Source organism: Equus caballus, chromosome 1, assembly GCF_041296265.1.
Source record: "Equus caballus isolate H_3958 breed thoroughbred chromosome 1, TB-T2T, whole genome shotgun sequence".
Taxonomy (NCBI): domain Eukaryota; kingdom Metazoa; phylum Chordata; class Mammalia; order Perissodactyla; family Equidae; genus Equus; species Equus caballus.
In genome coordinates this window covers 34,551,412-34,573,340 of record NC_091684.1, presented here as the reverse complement: position 1 = coordinate 34,573,340, position 21,929 = coordinate 34,551,412, and the positions used below count along the sequence as shown (strand labels likewise).

The 21,929-nt window shown below is 45.9% G+C and overlaps 1 protein-coding gene and 1 long non-coding RNA gene across 2 annotated transcripts in view; both read right to left on the bottom strand.

Annotated features, from left to right (window-relative positions):
• PDLIM1 (PDZ and LIM domain 1) overlaps positions 1 to 8,859 on the bottom strand; it is a 42,555-nt gene extending 33,696 nt beyond the window's left edge. Inside the window, exon 1 of the mRNA XM_001501975.5 lies at positions 8,582 to 8,859. Coding sequence (XP_001502025.1) covers positions 8,582 to 8,677 — 96 coding nt within the window. The 5' untranslated portion in view covers positions 8,678 to 8,859. The remainder of the gene's footprint in view (positions 1 to 8,581) is intronic.
• A 2,115-nt stretch (positions 8,860 to 10,974) lies between these two features.
• Positions 10,975 to 12,635, bottom strand: LOC138915892 (uncharacterized). Its single transcript, XR_011422317.1, has 2 exons — positions 12,438 to 12,635; positions 10,975 to 12,340 (listed from the first exon to the last, which is right to left on the bottom strand). It is a non-coding gene; the product is annotated as an uncharacterized lncRNA (long non-coding RNA).
• Between the last annotated feature and the right edge of the window lie 9,294 nt (positions 12,636 to 21,929).

Below are 21,929 nucleotides of genomic sequence, written 5' to 3'. Positions count from 1 at the left end.
GCACATCTCTCCCTTTTCTCTTCTATGTTCTAATTTTTTGTTAAATCTTATTATGTGTGTTCTTGTGTTTTAAACAGAAAAGTGTTTTGGTGTTGTAAATCACCTTAAGTCCTTCTTACAAGTAGGGGAGATAGCATAAATAATGATAATTATAATTCAGCATTATACAAAACAAGACTGGAATAAAGAAATTTGGATCTCAGGTTCAATCTCAGTGCCATGTGCCTTTAAGGACAACTTCTGTTGAACTAATGCCTGTGTCAAAGTATTTCAGATATAAACTGAAAAGATTCTGAGCTGGAGGAAAAAGCAGGACCCAGCCCTGCAGTATGCCATTTAGATGTGGAATTTGAACTCTCCTTAGTCAGACTTCTGACTCAATTTGTTTGCGGGTCCAGGCAATGGCACAGATTTGAAGCCACATTATAGCCACAGAAGCTGTATGAGCTTATGCATGGCCTGAAAACCCCAAGAACGTTTCCAAATGTTCTTGGTTAGTCTATAACCATTTTTTCAAGGAAATGAGGAAATAAAGTAGGATTCAGGTACTTGTAGATGAGTTATGCTTTAATCCAGCTTCACCTCACAATCGGTGCAAAAGGAAGCTATTAACGCTAAAGTGCAACACTTGAAAGAGACTTATTGCTCTCTTATTCTGAAAGACCAACCATCATTTCTCAGGTAGGAATACAATTAAAAAGCAAGTAGCAAATAGAAGAGCCTGACTAATTTATCAAGAAGTCACTGAGACTCTCAAAAATCTCCAAACAAGGCCCTATGAACCCCTTGTGCTTTTAAATAGCTCCAGTAACTACCACCCATACCCAAAGCTTAACCATTCACCAAACACATAAGCTTGGGCAAGTTATTCTCAATGCCTCAAATGAAATTTATAATAGTATCAACCTCATTAGGTTGTTGGAAGGATTAAATGAGATTATATTTGTAAAGAGTTTAGAATAATGTCTGGCACATAATAAGCACTGAATACACACTAGCTACCATTATTATTTTTTTAATAGCACCACTGTACCCTGATCCCTCCTACAATTTAGCCATAGTGCTAGGCTTTCCCTACATATCATCTTTTGTTTGCTTGTTTAAAGATTGGCACCCGAGCTAACATCTGTTGCCAATCTTTTTTTTCTTCTCCCCAAAGCCCATATAGCTGCATATTCTAGTTGTGAGTGCGTCTGGTTGTGCTATGTGAGACGCCGCCTCAGCATGGCCTGATGAGCAGTGCCATGTCCGCACCCAGGATGCAAACCAGCGAAACCCTGGGCCACCAAAGCAGAGAGCCCAAACTTAACCACTAGGCCACCGGGCCAGCCCCTCTACATATAATCGTAATCCTCACCACAACCTTTGAAGACAAGTACTATTATTCCCACTGTACAAATGAGGGCACTGAGGTTTCAGGAGCTAACTCTGCCCAAGGACACACAGCTAATAAACGGACAAGACACAGGGTTTAAACCCAGATCAGGCTGATAAAGAAACTGCATTTTCTCACAATATTGAGATGTCTTTAATTCTTGATTTGCTGCAGTAAAAATAAGACAAAGTACAAAGCACTGACTTCTGAATAGTGCACCAGGATATGGTAATTTAATTTTTAAAACACCTTATGAATAGAAAAAAGTCTGAAAAGTTTCATAGCAAACTGTTAATGTTTACCTCTGGGAAGTAAGATTAGGCAAAGATGTGAGGAAGGCTTTTACCTTATGCTTTCCACATTTTTATATTATTTGATCTTTTATAACAAGGATGAGGGGTCCTATGTAAACTTTTTATTTAAGTATAAGACACATATAGAAAAGAGCACAAATGATAAGTATATGGCTGGATGGAATCTCACAAAGAGAGCACACCCACAGAACCAGCCCCAGATAAAGAAACAGAACACTACCTGAACTTCTGAAGCCCCCTTGTGCCTCCTTCCCATTACTCACTTCCTGCCAAAGGTTACCATGATCCTGTCTTCTAACACTATAGATTAATTTTACCTGATTAATTTTATACAACTGGAAGCACATAGCACTTACAGTTTTATGTCTGGCTTCTTTCCCTCAAACATCGTGTGTGTGTGTGTCTGTGTGTGTGTTTGTCCGTCTGTCTCATCCATGTCATTGTGCATAGCTATAGTTCCTTCACTCTCATTGCTGTGGTGTTTTATATCATATATCTATACCACCATTTATTTATCCATTCTACTGTTTTTAGACATTTTAATTCTTTTGAGTTTGGGGCTATCGTGAATAGTGCTGCTGTGAAAATTCTTGACGTGGCTTTTGGTGCCCATATGGACACATTTCTATTGAGTATTTAAGTAGGAGAACGGTTGGGTCATAGGGTATGGGTATGTTCAGCTTTAGAAGTATGAGTACTTTTTATAAACTTTTCTAAAAACAAATGGATGTAAACTGTTGCTGCATCATCTGAATTTAATCTATCTGTTTGCATTTTGGACATCTTTATCTTATATATGTCATACCTATGTCCTTATTGTCTGATTTGATGAGTAGCCATGTCTATAAAAATTAGGCCCTGAGTCCTAGGTCAAGAATCTGGCCTCCTACAAGACCAGAGTGTTCTTCAGAAAATCATCTTTAATGTTTCTGGCATTTACCAAGAAGGCAGTATACAATACACACGAAAGTACACCACAGAGCTCAGTTACGGAGGAGCATTCCAGTTCACCCACAATGAGGCTAACAATAATATCAACAATCATACAGGGTGCTAAGTGCCATAGAGAAATTACATTTTTTGTCTTAGGTTTTCACGCATATATTTCGTTTTGGAGCCTCTTTCCAGGCCCATCATCGGCTGGGGAAGGTGGATCTGTGTACTACCCAGTCATCTTCACCTGCCACTAAAACTGCCCCCAAATCCCCTCCTAGCCACCCAGACAGGCTTTTCTCTGGCCAATCCTTCAACTCCTCTGTTCTTCTGTTCTTCACAGTCCACCTGGACAGGGAATCCCACAGCCGGACTGTTCATTCTCCCAGGTGGGGCCATGGCTTCTGGCTTTTCAGGAGGAACAGGGAGGGGACCTGCTACTCTGTGGGATGCTCTGAGCTCCAGGAGCACTCAGGCTGAGGCCGCAAAGCAGCTGGAAGACCACCCAGCCAACCCTATGGGCACAAGAGGCTCTGGGATGAGGAGCCCAGGAGGGTCCTACCCCTCATGTTGATGCCTGCACCACCATTAGCACTTCTCAGAGCTGTGTGCTGGATAACATTATTACCAATGAAATATTGACAGTTACGGCTTATCATGAGGCAGAATATAGTAGTTAAAGCTCGTCTGGGAGTCAGTCTGCCTGGCTTCAAATCCTTGCTTTGCAATTTATTGACTGTGTGTCCTGTGTCCCTGTGTCACGGGTTGTGGGAAGGACAGAAGAAGATAATACAAGTGCACTAGCACAGAGTAGGCATTCAAAATATGTTAGCTGCTATCAAAATATTATCATGACATAGAGATTAAAGCCATGGGCTTTAGAGTCAGACTGCCCAGCCAAATTCAAGCTCTGTCACTCACTAGTGTATGACGTGGGCAAAGTACTTACATTTCCATGCCTCAATTTCCTCATCTGTAAAATAGATATCTGAACTGTATCGACCTCACAAGATACTTATAAGGATTACTGAGAGAATATTAAGCACTTAGAACACTTAAAGGCATATAAAAAGTCCTATATACATTTTAACTATGGTCATTATCTCAAGCCAATCAAAAAAATATTTCTCACACAAACTGTTCAAGTGGGAACAGACACACTTGTGAATAACACAAGAGTCAGCTGGACACAGATATTCACAGATGAATAACACAACACAAATTCATCGGAAAACATTTCTGAATTCATAATACATTTGCTCAATCAACTCACAGTTGAAGGTACAACTAATGCCATGAGAGGCTGGGACACTTTTCAACAATAAAAAAGTGGGCCCTCATATTCAAAGGGTACAAAACCATTGGTTTGCTTGTTTGTTTACTATTTTATTTTATATTTACAGAGAACTGAACCCCAGAGAAGGTATGTGACTTGCCCAGGGTCTCCCAGTGTGGTATTCAGGACTGGAGCTCAGCCTGAGTCCCTTCCCTGGACACTTTACCAGGCATCATACAGGAGTTCTGGCAGCTTCCCCAGGCTTTCCTCTGAGACATACTGGAAGTCAAACCATCCTTTAAAAATTAATTTTCTGGGGCCGGCCCAGTGGTGTAGCAGTTAAGTTCATGTGCTCCGCTTCGGTGGCCTGGTATTCGCAGGTTCGGATCCCAGACACAGACTAGGCACCACTTATCAAGCCATGCTGTGGCAGGCATGCCACATACAAAATAGGGAAAGATGGGCACAGACGGTAGCTCAGGGCTAATCTTCCTCAAAAAAAAAAATTAATTTTCTGACATAGCCACTGTTGCTCATTTTTAACCATTCTCTACCCTTTCCTTTACAAGGAAGTTAAGTAGTTCAGTCAATGAAAAATTATGTAAATTCAAACAAATTACCTAACCTATGGGCACTTGAGCTACCCTCCGTAAAAGGCAAAGAATACCGGCTTTCCTCTCCTCCATGGAGCAATGGCAAGGCGCGGCCTAGGGAATGTGACAGCTTGAGCCTGGTCTCAGCACAAGAGCAATTCTTTGGTGTTCTTCCCAGTCCTGATCAGCCTACGGAGAGTGTGACCTCAATGGTTAAATGGCAATCTCCTCTCAGTCATCTGCCAGGCTGCAATACCTTAAAGCCATTCTTCTCCCCTGTCCTCCTCAAAGACAAACCAGCAAGGTTGGATCCTGGAGGCTGGGGAAGGGGGAGGGTATCTGGTCAGGGGCTCCTAACATGACTTGGTGAATTTCATGCCAGTAGGCTCAAGCATTCACTTACACAGTGTTCACCCCCTTTGGTTCATCCTCTTCCTCCTCTCTCCTTAGATCCGCTGTGATCAGCTGGAGTAGCTAAGATTTCCCAGGTGATCAATTTCACAGAATGAGGGCATGCAGAGCAAGGCCATTAATACATAATGAGCCTTTATGAATGTTTCCTGCTTTTCATAATCTGACAGACAAGGCCTGCTCTTTTGACCTTAAGGACGTGATGTAAACCTACTTGAGGCTGGAAATAATCTCAAAAACCAGAAAAGACCCTCTGTCTACCCCGTATCTATTACTAAGCACCCTTTAGGATATTTGAGCAAAAGGCACAAGCATTCACCATAACACCATGCTGCTCTTAGCAAAGGCTTTCCCCAGAACTCAACAGGCAAATGAGCAGCTCCTCCCACCAAGAGCATCCCCTTATCTCTGGCCCTACCCCTTCCTGTCTTTTGTCAGTTGCTGGGAGAGAAAAACAGTCAACATAAACTGAGCAGCAATACGGGCCTGGGTGTGGATTCTCTGAAGGCTTCCCTTGAAAGCAACTAGAGGAAATAAGAAATTGACATGGAAAAAAAATCAAGGAGATAGACGACTGGGGATTTGGAGCAGAAACCGACAGAAAAAAATCTCAGGGGACAGTGGCAAATGTGTGGCTGGATCATCAGGGACTCCAAGGTAGGGGCCTTACATGAGAAAGTGGGAAAAGGAAGAAAGCTAGTTTATGTCCATTTAAACTTGAAAATGTGGATGGAAATTTTAAGTTTATCACAATAACACAGAAGAAAATATTGAGGAGTGAAAGCAGCTATTCACACACACACAAAAATGTATTTTGTCTGATTCTGTGCAGAAACAGGCAAAGTTAAGCTACAGTGTTCAGAATGCATACTTAGGTGATAAAACTATAAAGAAAAAACAAGGAGGTGATTACTATAAGTCAGGATAGGGTTATGTGTAGTGAGCTTCTGGGGTGTTGGCAATGTTCTATTTCTTGACCTGGGTGGTGATTACACAGGTATTTGCTTTATAATCATTTGCTACGCATTTATATTTTATGACTTTTTTATTTCACAATAAAAAAATAAGTTAAAAGAAAAAAACAATTTCCAGTACATAAGATTGCAGAGTTATATTCAGAAGCTTTACCAGTTTAACAAAAGACTGGAGCCAATACCAGAATAATTCATGCAAGAGAAAGCCAACATAGTTATTTAAACAAAAGGCACTCCTCTCGCAGCCTAATTTGATGGTTTATGGTTTGCTTTGGTGTGGAGACTCAAAGTCCACATACACAGGACCATAGGAGCAAACGGTGTCAGACCAGGATGATAACAGTAGCACACCTACCAACCTGAAGGTGTGGATGACTCTGTCAATCAACGCTGACCCTCCTCACTACTGTTCACTTTTTACGAGCACTCTCACATACCTTAACTCGCAGCCAGTGGCTACTGAGAGAGAAAGAAGGCAGCCTCAGAGAATAGGAGGCTCACCTCAGGTACAGCTCAAGTTAAGCAGCAGAAGCCAGACCAGCACCAGCTCTCCCACAGCCACGTCATGGCCCCTTTAGGACAGTGACTTTCCCATTCCCAGGAGGAGGCCTACATTTTTTCAGTGTGGAAATAATGAGATGAAGAAACAAGTAAATTACTGTCAGCATGAGAATGTCACCTCCTCTGAGTCACTTTCACTTTTCAGTTAAAGCACCTGCCAAGGGCCTTATAAAGATTCGCTTCCCTCACCAGACCATGAACACCTTGAAAATGGAACTGTGTCCTCTCATGACTGGGACCCCAGGGATTTGCACAGTTTCTGGAATATGGCATATGCTCAGTAAACTTGTGCTAATAAATAAAATATACGAAGACACAAACTAATGAATTTACAATGTTGTATTTTCTACCCCGGAGCATCATTCCTGCACAGTGCCACTTGTATTAAGACTTTTTAAAGGAGTTAAAATGACAGGTGGTAATTGCCCTTTAACAGATTGGCAATATATCCACCACTTCTTAAAAAAGGTTTCATGTCACATATAAATTCAGAAGTAGAGAGGGCTGACAGGTTAATTATAGACACAAAGAGCAAGGACAAATGGACTATGAGGTAACCAAGTCTAAATGTGCCTCCCCTGGACAAGCATTTATTAATAAGCCTGCAAAGATTTCTGGGCTAGGCCAGGTTCAGCTCTGTGCCAGGCTTGGGGGCGGGGGTCCAGATAAAAGGAAGGCACAGTTCCTACACTTGAGAATTCAGCTGCTGGCTATGAAGACAGCATGTACCTGCAAAAATAATCCAAGAGGTTTTCATAGGTCAGCAGATGGAAAACAGTGGGACGACAGGGCCAAAGAACTGAGGCACCTGCCCCTTTTGGGGATGGGGTGGTCAGAGAAGACCTCTTCACTCCACTAGGCCCCCATGGAAAGAAATGTGGGTATAACTGTGGATGGCAGAGAAGCCAAGAGGAGGCCCCCAATTCTTTTCCTCCTGCACCTCCCACCACACTCCTTCAGCTGCTGGAGGCTGAGACTTAAGTCAAAAGGACCCAGAGGGAGCTTCCTCTTCCCCCAAGTAAAAAGAGGGATGTTCCGATGGCTAGGGAGGCAGGCACGTTTAAGGTCAGCTTCAGCAAGCAGATGGACCCAAGAATGGAATGCGAGGCCTTTAGGTAAGACGTGAACACCAGGGAGTGCTTTTTTCATTCAGTCAAAAAGTATGCATTGGCCCCCTTCTAGGTTCAGGCATTGAATGTGGCAAGTCTCAGTGGGACAAAAAGCTTGCCTTTAGCCCAGACTAGATGACCAAAGCCTGGCTCTCCAAACCCTGAGTCTGGGTCTCCGTGGGGCTTTATTTGGGGGTGATGGGTCTGGTGGTCTCCGATTGAACCTGAGCCCTTCCAAAGAGATGAGGACCCTCTAAGAAGCTTTCAAGCACCAGCCAACCCCTGACACACACACACACAAGGTGGAAATCCACCCCACCCCAGTATTCCTGGGGGGAAAACGGCTGATAGGCTGATAATCCGTGAATGCCAGACCGAAATATGGCACAGCCACCTCCCGCTGGGGGAGGGGAATGTCCAAGAGGGTTTATTCGGGTTTGTTTCCAAAATCCCGCCTTTTCTCCAAAAGGCATGAGCGAGGTGAGAGTGGCCATGCATCAAGTCCAAAGAATGGAAAACTAGTTGTTTTGGTGGTTGTTTTTAAAGTTCATTCCACTCGCCCCCAGTAAACTTCCTACCCACTCCACCTCACTTTCCAGGTCGTTCCTGCTGCTTACAAACTGCTTTCCGCCACTCTGTGACTTACGAAGATCGGAGAAGTGCTACCTCCCAGCGGGCGGGGTCTGCGGGGACCCTCATCCCCTCGCCCGCTGACAAAGCGCGTCCACACGCCGGGCCGAGCTTCCGGGGCAAAAGAATGAAAACAGCCCCAGTGTTTCTCGTGGACACCGAAAGTGCGCGCGGGCCATCGACCGGCTCGCCCGGGAGCGCAGCGCTGGGGAAGAGGCGGCGGGGCCCAGGTGCGCTGAAAGCGCTCAGCGGTCGGCGCACCCCAGTGCACCTGGATACGCCCGGCCGTCCCAGCTCCGTCCCGGGCTCCCGAACCCGCCGTCTCCGACAGCGTCCGCGGAGCCCCAGCCTCCCTAGGTGCCCTCCAGCGCACGCCGCTCCCCGCGCGTCCCAGGCTGTTCTTACCCGGGAAATGGCGAGAGGCTGCTCGAAGTCCTTGCCCCCCACGAGGCGGAAGCCCCATGGTCCCGGACCCTGGAGGACTATTTGCTGGGTGGTCATAGCGCGGCGACCCGCGAGGACAGACGGGGCAGGACGCGGCACGGTGCGTTGGGCTCCTCAGGCAGCTGTCGGAGAAAGAGCGCGTGGCTCGGGCCCCCGGAGCCTGGGGCTGGCGGGAGGAGGGACGGAGGGAGCGAGGGCGGGGGCGGCTCCGCCCAGTCTGCGTCGCGGCCGCCCGCCCCGCCCGTCCTCCCGCCGGTGGCCCGCACCCGCTCCCCGCCCCGTGCGCCAGCAGATGGCCCCGGCTGCGAGTACTGCCGAGAGAGCCCTGAGTCAGGTCAGGGGGCCAGTGTTCTCAGCATCTCCGCCCTGGACCCCAGGACCACCTCCCTCCCACCCCTACTACCCTGCACCGCTGGGCTGCTGCTCCCAGCCCCGCCCGCGGCGCTAGGTGAGAGGGAAGCGGGTTCCGACAAACCGCGGAGGAGACAAACTCCGGCTTGGCGCTTTTTCAAGCGAATTTAGAAGTGCTGTGCGAAGTCAACCTTCTGAGGTTAGCTCCGTTTTCACATTTGCTTTTTATAAACGATAATGATGTTTAAAAGTTGCTTTTGAATGATCTCATTGGACACTATGAAGCAGTCAGGGCTTTTTGCTTCATTTTACAGAAGAAGAAAGTAGGTTGGCCTGAGGTTAGGAGACTTGCCCGAGGTCAGTGATGTAACTGTACCACTGCCCAGGCTCCCTGTGCTAGAGAACCTCATCCTGGAACTTTTCTAATGCTAATGAAACCATGGCACGATGTTATAGTTGGACTTGAAAACCTTTCTAGAAACGTTTCCTCTAGGCTGGAGTTCGCTTATAGGTTCTGACCTTCCCAACAGCTCAGAGCTGAAGTTTGGGGAGGGCCAAGAGCTAAGAACATGGAAGGGACACGGAGTTGAGTATGAAAACCTGGGTTCCCAGCCTACCACTAGCCTCCTAACTGGGCTTCCTGCCACCCTCGCCCTTGAGGGCTCTCTCCGTGCCAAACCAGACCATGTCTTACACGATCCACTGGGTCCCAGCTTCACTATGAGTTAAGCGGAAATCCTTAAAATGCTTACGGGGCCACCCACACAACGGCCCCAACTCCCTCTCTGACCTCATCTCCTCCTGCTACCCCCAATCCCCACTGGCCTCCTTGCTCCTGCCTCAGGGCCTGTCTGGAGCGCTCTTCTCCCAGCCATCTTTATTCAAATGTCATCTCATTGAGGCCATCTTTGAGCGCCCTATTTAAAACCTTCCCCTGCTTTATTTTTCTCCATTGTATGTATCACCATCTGACATTCTCAACAATTTACTTACTATTTGTCCCACGCCCACCCCTAGGCATTAGTTCCATGGAGGTAGGGGTTTTTATCAGTTTTGATCACTAGCTGTGTCCCAGTGCCTAGAATAGTGCCTGGCACATAGTATTTAATGAATGCAAATACACCAACCATCCTGTGGCCACTTACCCTCTCTGGAGCCCAGGTTCTTCATAGTTTTCTTGGCACCCATTTGTCCTGGCGCCTGGGCCCCAGCACAGTGCTTGGCACAGACACATGCCCCAGTGCATTTGTTAACAGCACGGTTATGTCTCCTTGTGATCCAGGCCTACCTACAAGGAGCCCTGTGCACAGATTTACACATAAAAGGATCATCTTACTTGTCCAGTTGTGTCACAGCACAAATGCCTATGCTTGGGAATGGTTTGCTTGTTTTTAAAAATCAAAGTGGATTTATGTTATCTGTCCATCCCTCTCACCCCCTTGCATCCTGATATTCTGTCTTGAATCTGAGAAAAAGGAATGGAGTTACAGCGAGGAGTCAGCCACCTGCTTCATCAAAGCCAAAAATACACCCTCTTTGATTAAGATTCTGTTGATTAGAAAACATGCTAGTGGTTCAAGTCCCTGCAGAATTTTGGAGAATCACCAAATTCTGAGCCTGCCCTTAAATGTGTAGCAGTTTTGAATATTTTGTGTCCTAGGAGGAGAAAAAGGTTGAAACGCCACAGCTTCTGTGCTCTTCAGGCTGGGAACTGCCTCTCATTCATCTCCAGGTGTACTGCTAGCGTGGACCCGACACATCATGGGTGCCAGCAAGTGCTTATTCTATACAATAGTCTTTACAGATAGGGGGCACTAGTACTTTCGTGAGGGCTTGTGAGTCCTCGGTTGCTTCATTTAGTTGTTAAATGCCCTCAGTTGTAGTCTGGCTCTACATAGCAAGAGCTGTAAAACAGTCAACGCTTTGACCCAGTCATCCCCTTTCTGGGCACTGATTCCAAGGACATAATTTAAAAGAAGAAAAAAGCTATACGTACAAAGATATTTATAGCCGCCTTATTTATAATGACCAAAAAACTGGAATCAACCAGTAACAGAAAAGTGGCTAAATCTGGTATGGCCATATGAGGGAATAGTATGCAGCATGAAAATGCTAACCATGAAGACTCTGAGGAGACAGGGAAATGTGGAAAAAATTATTTTTAAACCAAGTATTATTTGTAAACTAAATTATTTGTAGATTTCATGTTAGAAATTAAAACTATGTCTACCTATTGCTAAAAATTAGGAGAAAATATAAAAACTAACTTTGTATTGGGAGATGGAATTGAGGAAGTTTTTAAAAATAATTTCCTCTAATGATGATATAAAGTTTGCAAAACAAAAATCAGTACAAAGGTCTCAGCTCCTTGGATGGAGATTAAATGATAGCCTTTCTTGGGGTAAGGGCCTCATCTTCTGTCTGATCTCCCTTCCCCTCCTCCAGCAGCTAGCTCTGAGCTGGACACACAGTATGTACTCAGAAAATATCACAGCGATAGATTGACAGCTCTGACCCCAAATATAAGCAACTTTGTCTTATCGTAAACACCGTTAAATTATCGGTCTATGCTCTCCAGTTCCCTCGGACCCTTGACTCCTGCTGAGTACTAGTTGAACGGCCTTAAGCAACCTCTCTGAACTTCAGTCGTCTTGTTATTACCATTATAATGCATTCCATCAAAGTTCATTGACCTTAAACAGCCTCCATCAAATATCTGGGTCTGCCAGGGTGGTTAGGAGGGGGAGAAGTGGGGTGCAGGAGAAACGGAAAGGAGGAGGGCAGGAAAAGGACAGCAGAGTACTAGTCCAGGAGGTCCCGGAGGACAGTGGTTCTTTCCAGCTCTCAGTCCAGTTTTACAACATAGACAGGGTGCGAGGAGTCTACTAGTGGATTCCCACAGTCTGGTTTCTGCAGAGTTGGCAACCTCCACACCCAGGGTGCCATTGCCAGCACCCTCCCAAGCCACTATTCGGAGACCTTGCTTCCTGGAACAACAGCTCCATTTCTTAAGGACGGTGAGTCTAGGACTGTGCTAGGCTGTACATAGAGTCCTATTTAGTCTTCAGGACAAGTCTTGGACTCGCCCACGTGACTGCAGAGCTCCCCTTCCTGGAGATCGTGGCCAGGACCCTTCTCGGGCTGAGCGTTTCTGGCCGGACCCGAGAGGGAGCATAGGTGACTCCCAGACTCTGCGCCCTTGCTGGGACCTGAGGATGGCCCTGCTCAGCTCGGCGGTGAGAGAGAGCCGGAAGCTCGGGTCTCGCAGCAGTCGCGCTCGAGGTGCGCACCGGCTCCGACGTCCCCAAACCGATGCAACTGCCGGGGGTGCTCTGGTCAAATGACATCAAAGCGACTTGCTTCTCTTTTCTGTAAAAAGAACCGAAACCCAAGCTCAGAGGCACGCAAAACAAAGACTGCTTTCCCAGGTCCTAACCTGCCTGTCTAGTCCCCTTTATGCCCCTACCCTGCTCCCAGGGGCAGCATGTCCTGTACTGGGATCCCACGCGCAGCTTGACCCCTGTGCCTCTCCAGGACAGCAGGCAGCAAGACAGCCGAGGGAGGTGGCCTCCGGCTGGGCCGGGGGCTGGGCAGGGAATTTGGCTCCCAATTCTTGCTTTTCTCTCGCTTCCTGCTCTAGCCTGCGGGAAATCCTGAAGTGGCCACTCGGGATTGGGCGCCTCTCGGCTTCCATTCGGCACTGAGCATGCTCCATGGCTCGTTGGGCTGTAAGGACACCTGGGCATGTACCCGCCTGGAGTTCTATCGGGGCTAGTAAGGGTGTGGACAGATGAGCTGGTGTGTCCAAGGCCTGCCCAGCGCCCAGCAGACAAGGAATTGAGACACTAGCCCAAGAGCTGCACTATAGTGCCCATTGCCCTCTGGCTTCCACCTGGGCAGTGGCACCAGAGTTCAGAGACGGGCCTGGACCACTACGATTTCTCAAGCACCCCTGAACATTAAAAGGAGAAGAAGAAGAAATTCCAAAACAGGATCATAGATAAAGTGGTTCATTTAAACATTTTGGTTGGAGAAGTTAAGAAAAAAAACAAAACAAAACAGTGTAATATAACAGTGTTGTTCACAAGATAATTAATGAAGTAATAAAAAATGTAACTTATCTGCTAATGGGACCTGAATTTAAATATGTGATGAACATATTTCATTTCATTATTGTTTTTCTGTGGCTTTATATGGAACTTCATCTAGAGATACTTCAAAAGTCTAAATTTGAGTCTTTAGCTCACGTGGAGCCACCCCTTCGCCTGCTTCCCGAGAAAGGGAAAGTGTCTTAGGGCCAGGGTTACCCAACAGACCTGAGCCTAATACCCAGACAATAAACACTGTCCTCATTACTAAACAGTGACTATGAGTCATAGTGTGTGCTAGATACTTAACATATTTTGTTGCATTTCATCAGGACAAGAGCCCAGTGTTGTGATGCCCTTGTTACGGGAGGAAGCTGAGGCAGTGGTGCACTGCCCAGATTCCCCTTCATGGAAAGGCTTGTTGTCCTAGCTGCTGGAAGGTGGACAGCCTCCAGCTTTTAGCTCCTTCAGGGACTGCCTTCACTGCAGAGAGCTGCCTTGCCCAAGGGCATGCCCTTCCCCAGGCTGCCTGCATTTAGTGACTGATCTAGGTGAGGGTAAAGGACTGGCCATTTTGGCCCAACATGGAACAACTCTGATGGGTCATTTTGGCTTCAGAGCTCCCTGTGGAATAGGTTGAGGCTATCAGGCCTACATGACAGCTCAAATTCTCCCTCTGCCCAGTCCAGCTTCCTCCTGGCTCCCGTCCACAGGTGTTAAGCCCAAGGGCCCTCAGTAAACATCCTGCACGCTATTCTCTGTCTCTGGAACCAGGGAACCAGGGAACCAGGAATTCAGCCTGCAATAGGCCCAGAGATGTTAAGAGACTTCCCTGAAGTCACTCAGTATCCAAGTAACAAGGAAAAGCCTGGGCTGGGGAGGCAGGGGAAGAGCTAGAGGGTCTGGGGGTCTTTGTAACAGAAAAGGGACAGGCAGGAGGTTGTTCAGAATCCAAGAAAGACCCCTCAAGTCCACAGTTCATGGAGGTCCCAAGGGCTAGATCTCCCTGCTTCACTGGCAGGGACACCCATAGCCCCAGTGTCAGCAACTCAACTAGACTAAATCCTTTGGTGGATGGCTTTTGGGGCTTCCTCCTTGGAGGAGATGGAATTTGAGATAAGCTCTAAAAGTATGAGCAAATGTGGAAGCAGAAAGGCCAAATTGGGCAGCAAAATATAGCAAGGTAGTTGGAGGGGTGGGGGATGGACTGGTGGAATGACATTATTGGATGATAGGCAGGCTGGAAAATTCTGTGGGGAAGGCTCTGAATGCAGTGATCTGATGTGGTGTGCAGTGGGGGCAGGCAAAGGCTTTCCTCTAGCCTCATCTCATTCCACCCATTCCACCCATGCACTCTCTGTGACATCCCACCAACCCCCGCCCCAAATCCATTTCCTCTCAGGGTTTGCCTCTGCTGCTGGCCTGGTCTGGCCATGGCTGATACTGAAACCGACTATTTATAGCCGTTGAAGACAGATGGAGTGGCAGGGCCAGTTTCCATGACACCAGGGCTCCTAGAGGGTGGCTTCCTCTCTGCTGGGTCCCCCCCTGCCCCGTCCCCTCTGGGTACATCTCCTCTCCCCTTACGTCTAACACTCTGCTTCCATGTGGTTATTCCTTGGGTAGCATCAGGGCTGCGCCTAAGTGAGAAAAGAGCAGGAGGCCAACTAGGAATGACAATGCTGAATACAGGTACCACCACCTGGCCCCGTCTATCCCCGACATTAGGCCACATTCCAGACTGCAGAGAGGTCTCAGCCATCACTGCTGGGTGATGGGTGCCTGGGGTCTTCTTCTCCTACACCCAGGCCTAGCCACCTAGCCTCTTCCTTCAACCCTCACCCACTGACCACCCGAGGTTATGAATCCCAGAGGATAGAAAGGGAGGATACAAACCACAGAGGAGTTAAAAGAGGAGGTAAAAGAGGTCAGAAAAAAATTAGTTAAGGTGGGAAAATGACTGTGAAGATATTTGCTTCGACCCTTTGAAGCATAGTAAAAAGAGAGGTCTGCCACTTGTCAGCTGTGAGGATCTGGGAAGTCATTTAGGCTATTGGGGCTGTTTCTTTCTTCTCTTTTAGTCAACAAGTATTTATTGAACCCTTACTGTTTGTTCTGTGCAGTAGAAAATCAATAGCAAACAACCTCCCTCATGGAGCTTACATTTTAGTGTAATGGACAAATAATGAAATAAATAAACTATATGATATGTTTTGTGTATGTATGTTTATGTAGGTGTGTATGTATTTAAATAAGTATGTGTATGTGTATTTGCATGCATGTTTTCCTGCCAAAAGACCCTAGAAGCAAAGATAGTCCAAAGCAATGAGTACACTTGGTATCCTGATGTTGGTTTCTAAATACCATAAAAGGAACCAGGACTTTTCAAGGAAATTCTAGTGCTGTGGCAGGATAGGTGCAAAATGAGCCCAGAATAACTTGTTGTACAGAAAGTAAGAAAGTGCTTGAAAAAGTGGTAGGGGCATGTTAGAAGGACACAGATTCCTGCTTAAAGGGGCTCCCATTGACCAAATTTGGGACAATTTAAGCATTAAAATAATAAGGAATTCTAGCCTGTTGGAAAAAGTAAGAATCCACAAGTCCTCAGAGTAGATAGCTAGCTAGCTAGATGATAGGTAGATTAGATAGATAGACAGACAGACAGACAGATGGAGGGAGGGAGGAAGGGAGGAGGGAAGAAGGGAGGGTTCTTGGTTACAGCAGAGTTGTGAATGCCAGCTAGTAAATGTAGAGGGAGTACAAGAGTTTGAAAATCATCATTTTGCAACTATCATAGTAAAGATCAATTCAGGCAAAAATCATCATTGGATGCAAAATCTAGGGTGAGAGTTTGAGGAGGAGAAGGATGTTTGTACGGTCTTCAAGTATCTCCCCACAGATTGCTTATTAGATGCAAAGGATAAAAATAACAATACATGGTGAAATCCAACACCATCTTGCCAAGAGGTTGAAATTAACATCACCAATGAGGAGCAAAAGAACATGGGGTGACTCAAATATGACATCCTGAGAAGGATATGACATTGCTATGTAACTTTCCAGGCAGGAAAGCATAATCTGAATCTAATCCCAAGGAAACATCAGACAACCCCTTATTAAATAAAAGAGGATGGGGGAGGGACTATACGCTTCAAAAATAGCAATGTCATAAAAGACAGAGAAAGATTGTAGAAACGTTTTAGATTGAAGGAGAGTAAAGAGACAATCCAAATGCAACATGTCTGATAATAGACTCAACCCTGTACTGGAGGGGGAAATGGACACAGATGGTAGGTTAAAGTATTACACCAATGTTAAATGTGCTGGTTGAAAACTAGACTGTGGTTGTGTAAGAGAATATCCCTATCTTTAGGAAATGCACACTAAAGTATTTAGGGATAAAGGGCCATATGTATGTAACTTATTCTCAAATGATTCAGAAAAAAGTCACATGTATGTGAGTATGTGTGTGTCTGTGAGAGAAAAAGTGCTCACAAATGAAGCAAATGGGATAAAATGTTAACAGTAGGTGAATCTGGGTAAAGGACATATGGGTTTTCTTTGTACTGGCCTTATTTTTGGAACTTTTCTGTAATCTTGAACCTATTTCCAAATAAAAGGGGTTTTTAAAAAGGAAAAAAATATATGAAATATAAAAATATGGTATGAAAGGGTTGCAAATGTTAATAAAAGTGATAAGGGAAGACTTCCCCAGAAAAGTGATTTGAGTCCAGACCTGAACCAGGTGAGTGAGAAATCCATGTAGATATCTGGGGTAAGAGCATTTCAGGCGGAGGAAATAGTAAGTTCAAAGATGGGAACAAGCCTGGCACGGTCATCCGTCATTGGCAAGAAGGCCAGTGGGGCTGCAGCTGTGTGAGGGAGGTGGGGAGGAACAGGAAATGAAGTCAGAGAAATAACAGAGAGCCTGACTGGGCAGTGCCTTGTGTGGCATTTTAGAAGCACTAGGAGTAAGAGGGAAGGACATGAGGGCTTGGTGCAGAGGATTAACATGATCTGCCTTTTGTTTTCAACACTCTGCTTGCTGTGTTGAAACAGATGGAAGAGGAGGCAAGCGCAGGAGCAAGGGCGCTGTAAGTCGGTTGTAGTAATCCAAGAGAGAGATGGTTATTGGCTGGGACCCAGGGTGGGAGCAGAGGAGTCTGAGCAGTGCTTGGATTCTGGCTATATTTTAAAGCATTTGCTGACGGATAGGAAGGGAGGTACAAGACGGGTGTCAAGGATGACTCAAGCATTCTGGCCTGAACAGCAGCTACAAGGATGGAATTGCCATTAACTGAATGGGAAGAACCTGAGGGAGAAAAGCTTTGAGGGTACACTGAAGAATTTAGTTCTGGACATAAGTTTCAGACACCCATCAGATATTCCAGTGGAGCTGTGGAGCAGGCTGTTATATATACGAGTCTGGAGTCCATGGGAGAGGCCCAGGCAAGAGAGGAGCATCTAGAGGATTTTTGAAAACACGAGAGTAGATGAGGGCACCGGGAGGATAGGACGAGAGGTGAGTACCATGGATTGGGCCTGGGAACACCAACTGTAAGATGTTGGCTTGGGAAGCAAGGAACTACCAAAGGAGACTGAGAAGGAGCAGCTAGTGAGGTAGGACGAGAACCAAGAGAGAGTGGCATCCTGGAAGCCAAGGGAAGAAAGTGTTTTGAAGAGGAAGGAGTGATCCGGTGTGTGAAATGCTGCTGCAAAGTCAAGGGAGCTGAGAATTGAGAATCAACCACTAGATTTAATGCCGTGAGGGTCATTGAGGGTCCTGAGGAGAAAGGTTTTATTAGAGTGTGGGGACAAAATCCTGGTTGGAGTGGTTTCAATAGGGAATGAGAGGGGAGGAGTTGGAGACGGTACAGACAGCTCTTTTGAGGCATTTTACTGTAAAGGGAACAAGAGAAACGAGGTAGTAGCTAGAGGAGGAACAAGATCAAGAGAAGTTTTCCTTAACTGATAGGGGTCTAGACCTTCTTTGCAAGGTCGTGGAAAGGTTGCTGGATATAAGGCACTTCATTGTTTCTGGGTAAATGGGGCACTATTGTTACTCTAAATCTCTCTCTGGCCTGCTCCGGGCTGACCTTCTAATGCTCCCCCTGGATTAAACTTAACTTCCTCTCATGTTTCTTTATGCAGCTCTTCTGGAAAGCCGTAGTCTCTCTTTTCCTGGATTCCCTCTTCCTCCATCTCGCCTGGCTTCTTTCTCTCATAATTTCCTAGAAGTGACCTCTAGGTCCACACCAATTGCTCTGGCACACCCCTCTTTACCCTCCTCCTGGACTCCCAATGCCTTATTTTAAGGAGTCCTGCTTTATTATTTTTTTATTTTTTTAGTGAGGAAGATTGGCCCTGAGCTAACATCTGTGCCAGTCTTCCTCTAGTTTGTATGTGGGACACCACCGCCACATGGCTTGATGAGTGGTGTGTAGGTCCACACCTGGATCTGAACCTGCAAACCCCAGGCTGCCAAAGCAGAGTGGGTGAACTTAACCACTACACTACCAGGCCAGCCCCAAGGAGGACTGCTTTAATTCTTTGGAAACTTTTTGAGAATACTTAAGACCATTCATCTACAATTGGACTCCCAAGCTATAGGTGATGAGGGCACCTCCAAATCCACAATCATTTTGTGGGTAGGAAGCATTTTATCATAGAAGAAGAGCTCTCAGGAAGTAGTATCAGTTGAGGGAGGGCGTAAGAGGATGAATTCTTAGTGACAGAGAGGACAGGACAAATCCAAGATAAGTTCCAAGGAAGAACTGACAAGTCCTGTCAACAGTTGTACGGCAATGTATATGTGTTGAAAGCCTTAAATCAGCACACCCTTTGATCTAGCAATTCCACTTCCAGGAACTTACCTACAAAAAAAGTAGGCATGTAAGGTACTAAGAGTATGTAAAAGGTTGTTCATCATAGAATTGTCCATAATTGCAAAATTTTGGAAACATCCTAAGTGTCAACAATAGAGGGCTGCTAGATATACCATGGCACATGGATACCATGTAATCATCGAAACAATGATGTAGAGATAAATATGTATTGTCAAGAAAGGTATTTATGATAAGTCACCAAACAAGTTATGCACATATGTGTAGAACAGTTTTATTTCAATAACTCTGTATTGTTTAAGAAGTAGAAAAAAATAACTTGTAGAAAAAGGGGTAATAAAGTTAGGAGAATAGGTAAGATTGCACAGGCAACAGATTATAGAGAGAAGCTTGGGGAAAATCCATATTGAAGGGGTGAGGAGAGGATGAGAATCTGCAAAAGAATTCAAAGAAACAGCGAGGGAAAAGGCAGGAAGATCTCATGGAAGCCAAAGAAAAACAGAGCGGCCAGGAAGGGCTTGCTTGTGATACTAACTGCCGGTTGGCTACCCAATGCCATTCCTAGCCTTCTTCTGCCTTGCCTACCTCCCTTTGGTAATTTCTTTATAGCTGGGAGTAACCACATGTTCAGCTCCAGCCAATGAGATGCGGGAAGATGTCTGCTGGGAGGCTTTTGGAAAAGATTTTTCTTCCCTAATGAGGAAAACATGCACAGAGAAGACCTCTGTCCTCTATTGCTCCCTGCTTCTTGCCTTGAAATGCAGTTGGAGGAGGCATGCGATGCTGGGAGCTGCTATGGTAGCTAGCTTGCAATCACAAAAGAAAGGCCAAGGGAATCAGAAATACTAACCCAGAGCCCTGTGTTTTTTTCTTTTTCCTTTTTTTCCCAAGGAAGATTAGCCCTGAGCTAACATCTGCTGCCAATCCTCCTCTTTTTGCTGAGGAAGGCTGGCCCTGAGCTAACATCCATGCCCTCTTCCTCTACTTTATATGTGGGATGGCTACCACAGCATGGCTTGCCAAGTGGTGCCATGTCTGCACCCAGGATCCGAACTAGTGAACCCCAGGCCACCAAAGCGGAACGTGCACACTTAACCGCTGTGCCACCGGGCTGGCCCTGCCCTGTCTTCTTTTCTGCAAAATGTGAGACACATCTGTGTCAAATAAACTGTCACTTGTTGGGCCACCTGCTATTGCAGTTGAAGTCATTCTTAATTGAAATATGAAGGAGTACAAAGTTCTTGGTGGCCTTTGAGCTTTGCAGATCTATGATGCTACACAGGGGAGCCATAGTGCAGGCAATAAAGGGTTAGTGTAGTGGTGAGGAAGTACAGGCAGTGAGGCTAGACACTTCTGAGAAGCTTGTGAGTGGTAAAGAATAGGGTGACATGGAATCAACAGAGGTGCATGAAGATTTCTTCTATGCCGTTGATGCTGTTGTTGGCTCTGGCAGAAGACTAAGAGGGACAGAGACCTTTTATTGAACTTTCAATGTTCAAGCACATCATAGCTGTTCATCAAATGGTTATCACTAGTATCATTATTCCATGAGGTCACTCTTAGAGATGTTATAATCTTTGGGTAAACTTTAGATGTTCTGGAGGTACACTGGTCTGCAGACTTGCCCCGGCTGTCTGTCCTTGGAGGCAACAGAGTGTGATCAATGGAAATGACACTGGCTCTAGAGTCAAACTAAACCCACTTGCTTGCTGCATACCCTTGGGCTGAACTCTGAGTCTCAGCTTCCTCACCTGTAAATGGAGATAAGAATACCTACCTCATAGGGTTGGTATGAGAAGTAAATGAGATAATGCATAGAAAGTGCTGGCACACAGTAGGCACTGGAATAACTAGAGAGCTCTGTGGTGGGCACTGCAGGTTGCCTTCCAAACATCACTTCCTCTTCCTCCTTCCTAACAGATCTCCACTTTGGTCCAGGCATCTCCCCCTCCCAGATAAGGAAACCCAGGCTCAGAGAGCTTAAGGGGCATTTCTGAGGTCTCACAACCTAGTGAGTATCAGAGGCAGCACTTGAACTCAGTCTTCTGACCCTCAGCCCATTGTTCTTTCTACTACCTCTCCTTTTTTGGAGAAATTAGCACATTTATCCAACACAAGATACCTGGCACACACAAGTTCTAAACTGCAGTCTGTTTCTCCCCAAAAGCAAGAGAGAAAAGCCAACTGGCTTTTATGACCTAGACTCAGAAGTGACATACCGTCTCTTCTGCTATGTTCTATTGGTCACACAGACCAACCCTGATAGAATGTGGAAGGGGAATACCGGGAGGCGAGAGTCACTGAAGGCATTCTTGGAAGCTGGCTACCACAAGCATCTTAACATTACTATGAAAACAGTTTTGACTTTATGAATTTCCCCAAGAGGGCTTGGGGACACCAAGAGGTCCACCGACCCCAATAATATAATCTCTCATCAATCTACATGATTTATGCTACTATTTTGAAGATGATTCTCACATCTCTTTGCAGATTCATCTCACTTTATCAGATCTCTCTTTAATAACGAGTTTGCCAGAGAGACTCTTAACTTACCCAGTATGTTGCCTCTGCTGATGCCAGAGTGAGGAAGAGCAGAGTACTTGTCCTCCAGGACAGACCTCATAAACTAAAGTGTCATGTGGTCATTCATAATACCTCATCAAGGCCTGTTGCATCCATGGGTTCATCTTAAATTTTCTTGAATATTTTCAATCTGAACCACCTTCTTCACTAACCCATTCCACAAATTACCTGTACCAAGTGGTAACTTCTTTCATTGGTCTTAAAAGGTCTGAGCTAACCCTGAGACAGGCTTGATCTCTACATACTAAGACTTGGTAAATACACCTGTGTACAATTCACGCAAACACTCTTCATGACTTTGAGATGCTAATCTTTGTTCCCTTTCAGAAGAGTGCTAATATTTTTAGTGCATGATACAGTTGTGGCATGCCCCCCTGGTCACATCAGCCCCCTCCTCTGGATGGACATCCTCCTCCACCATGTTCATCTCAAGACCTTGGCTAG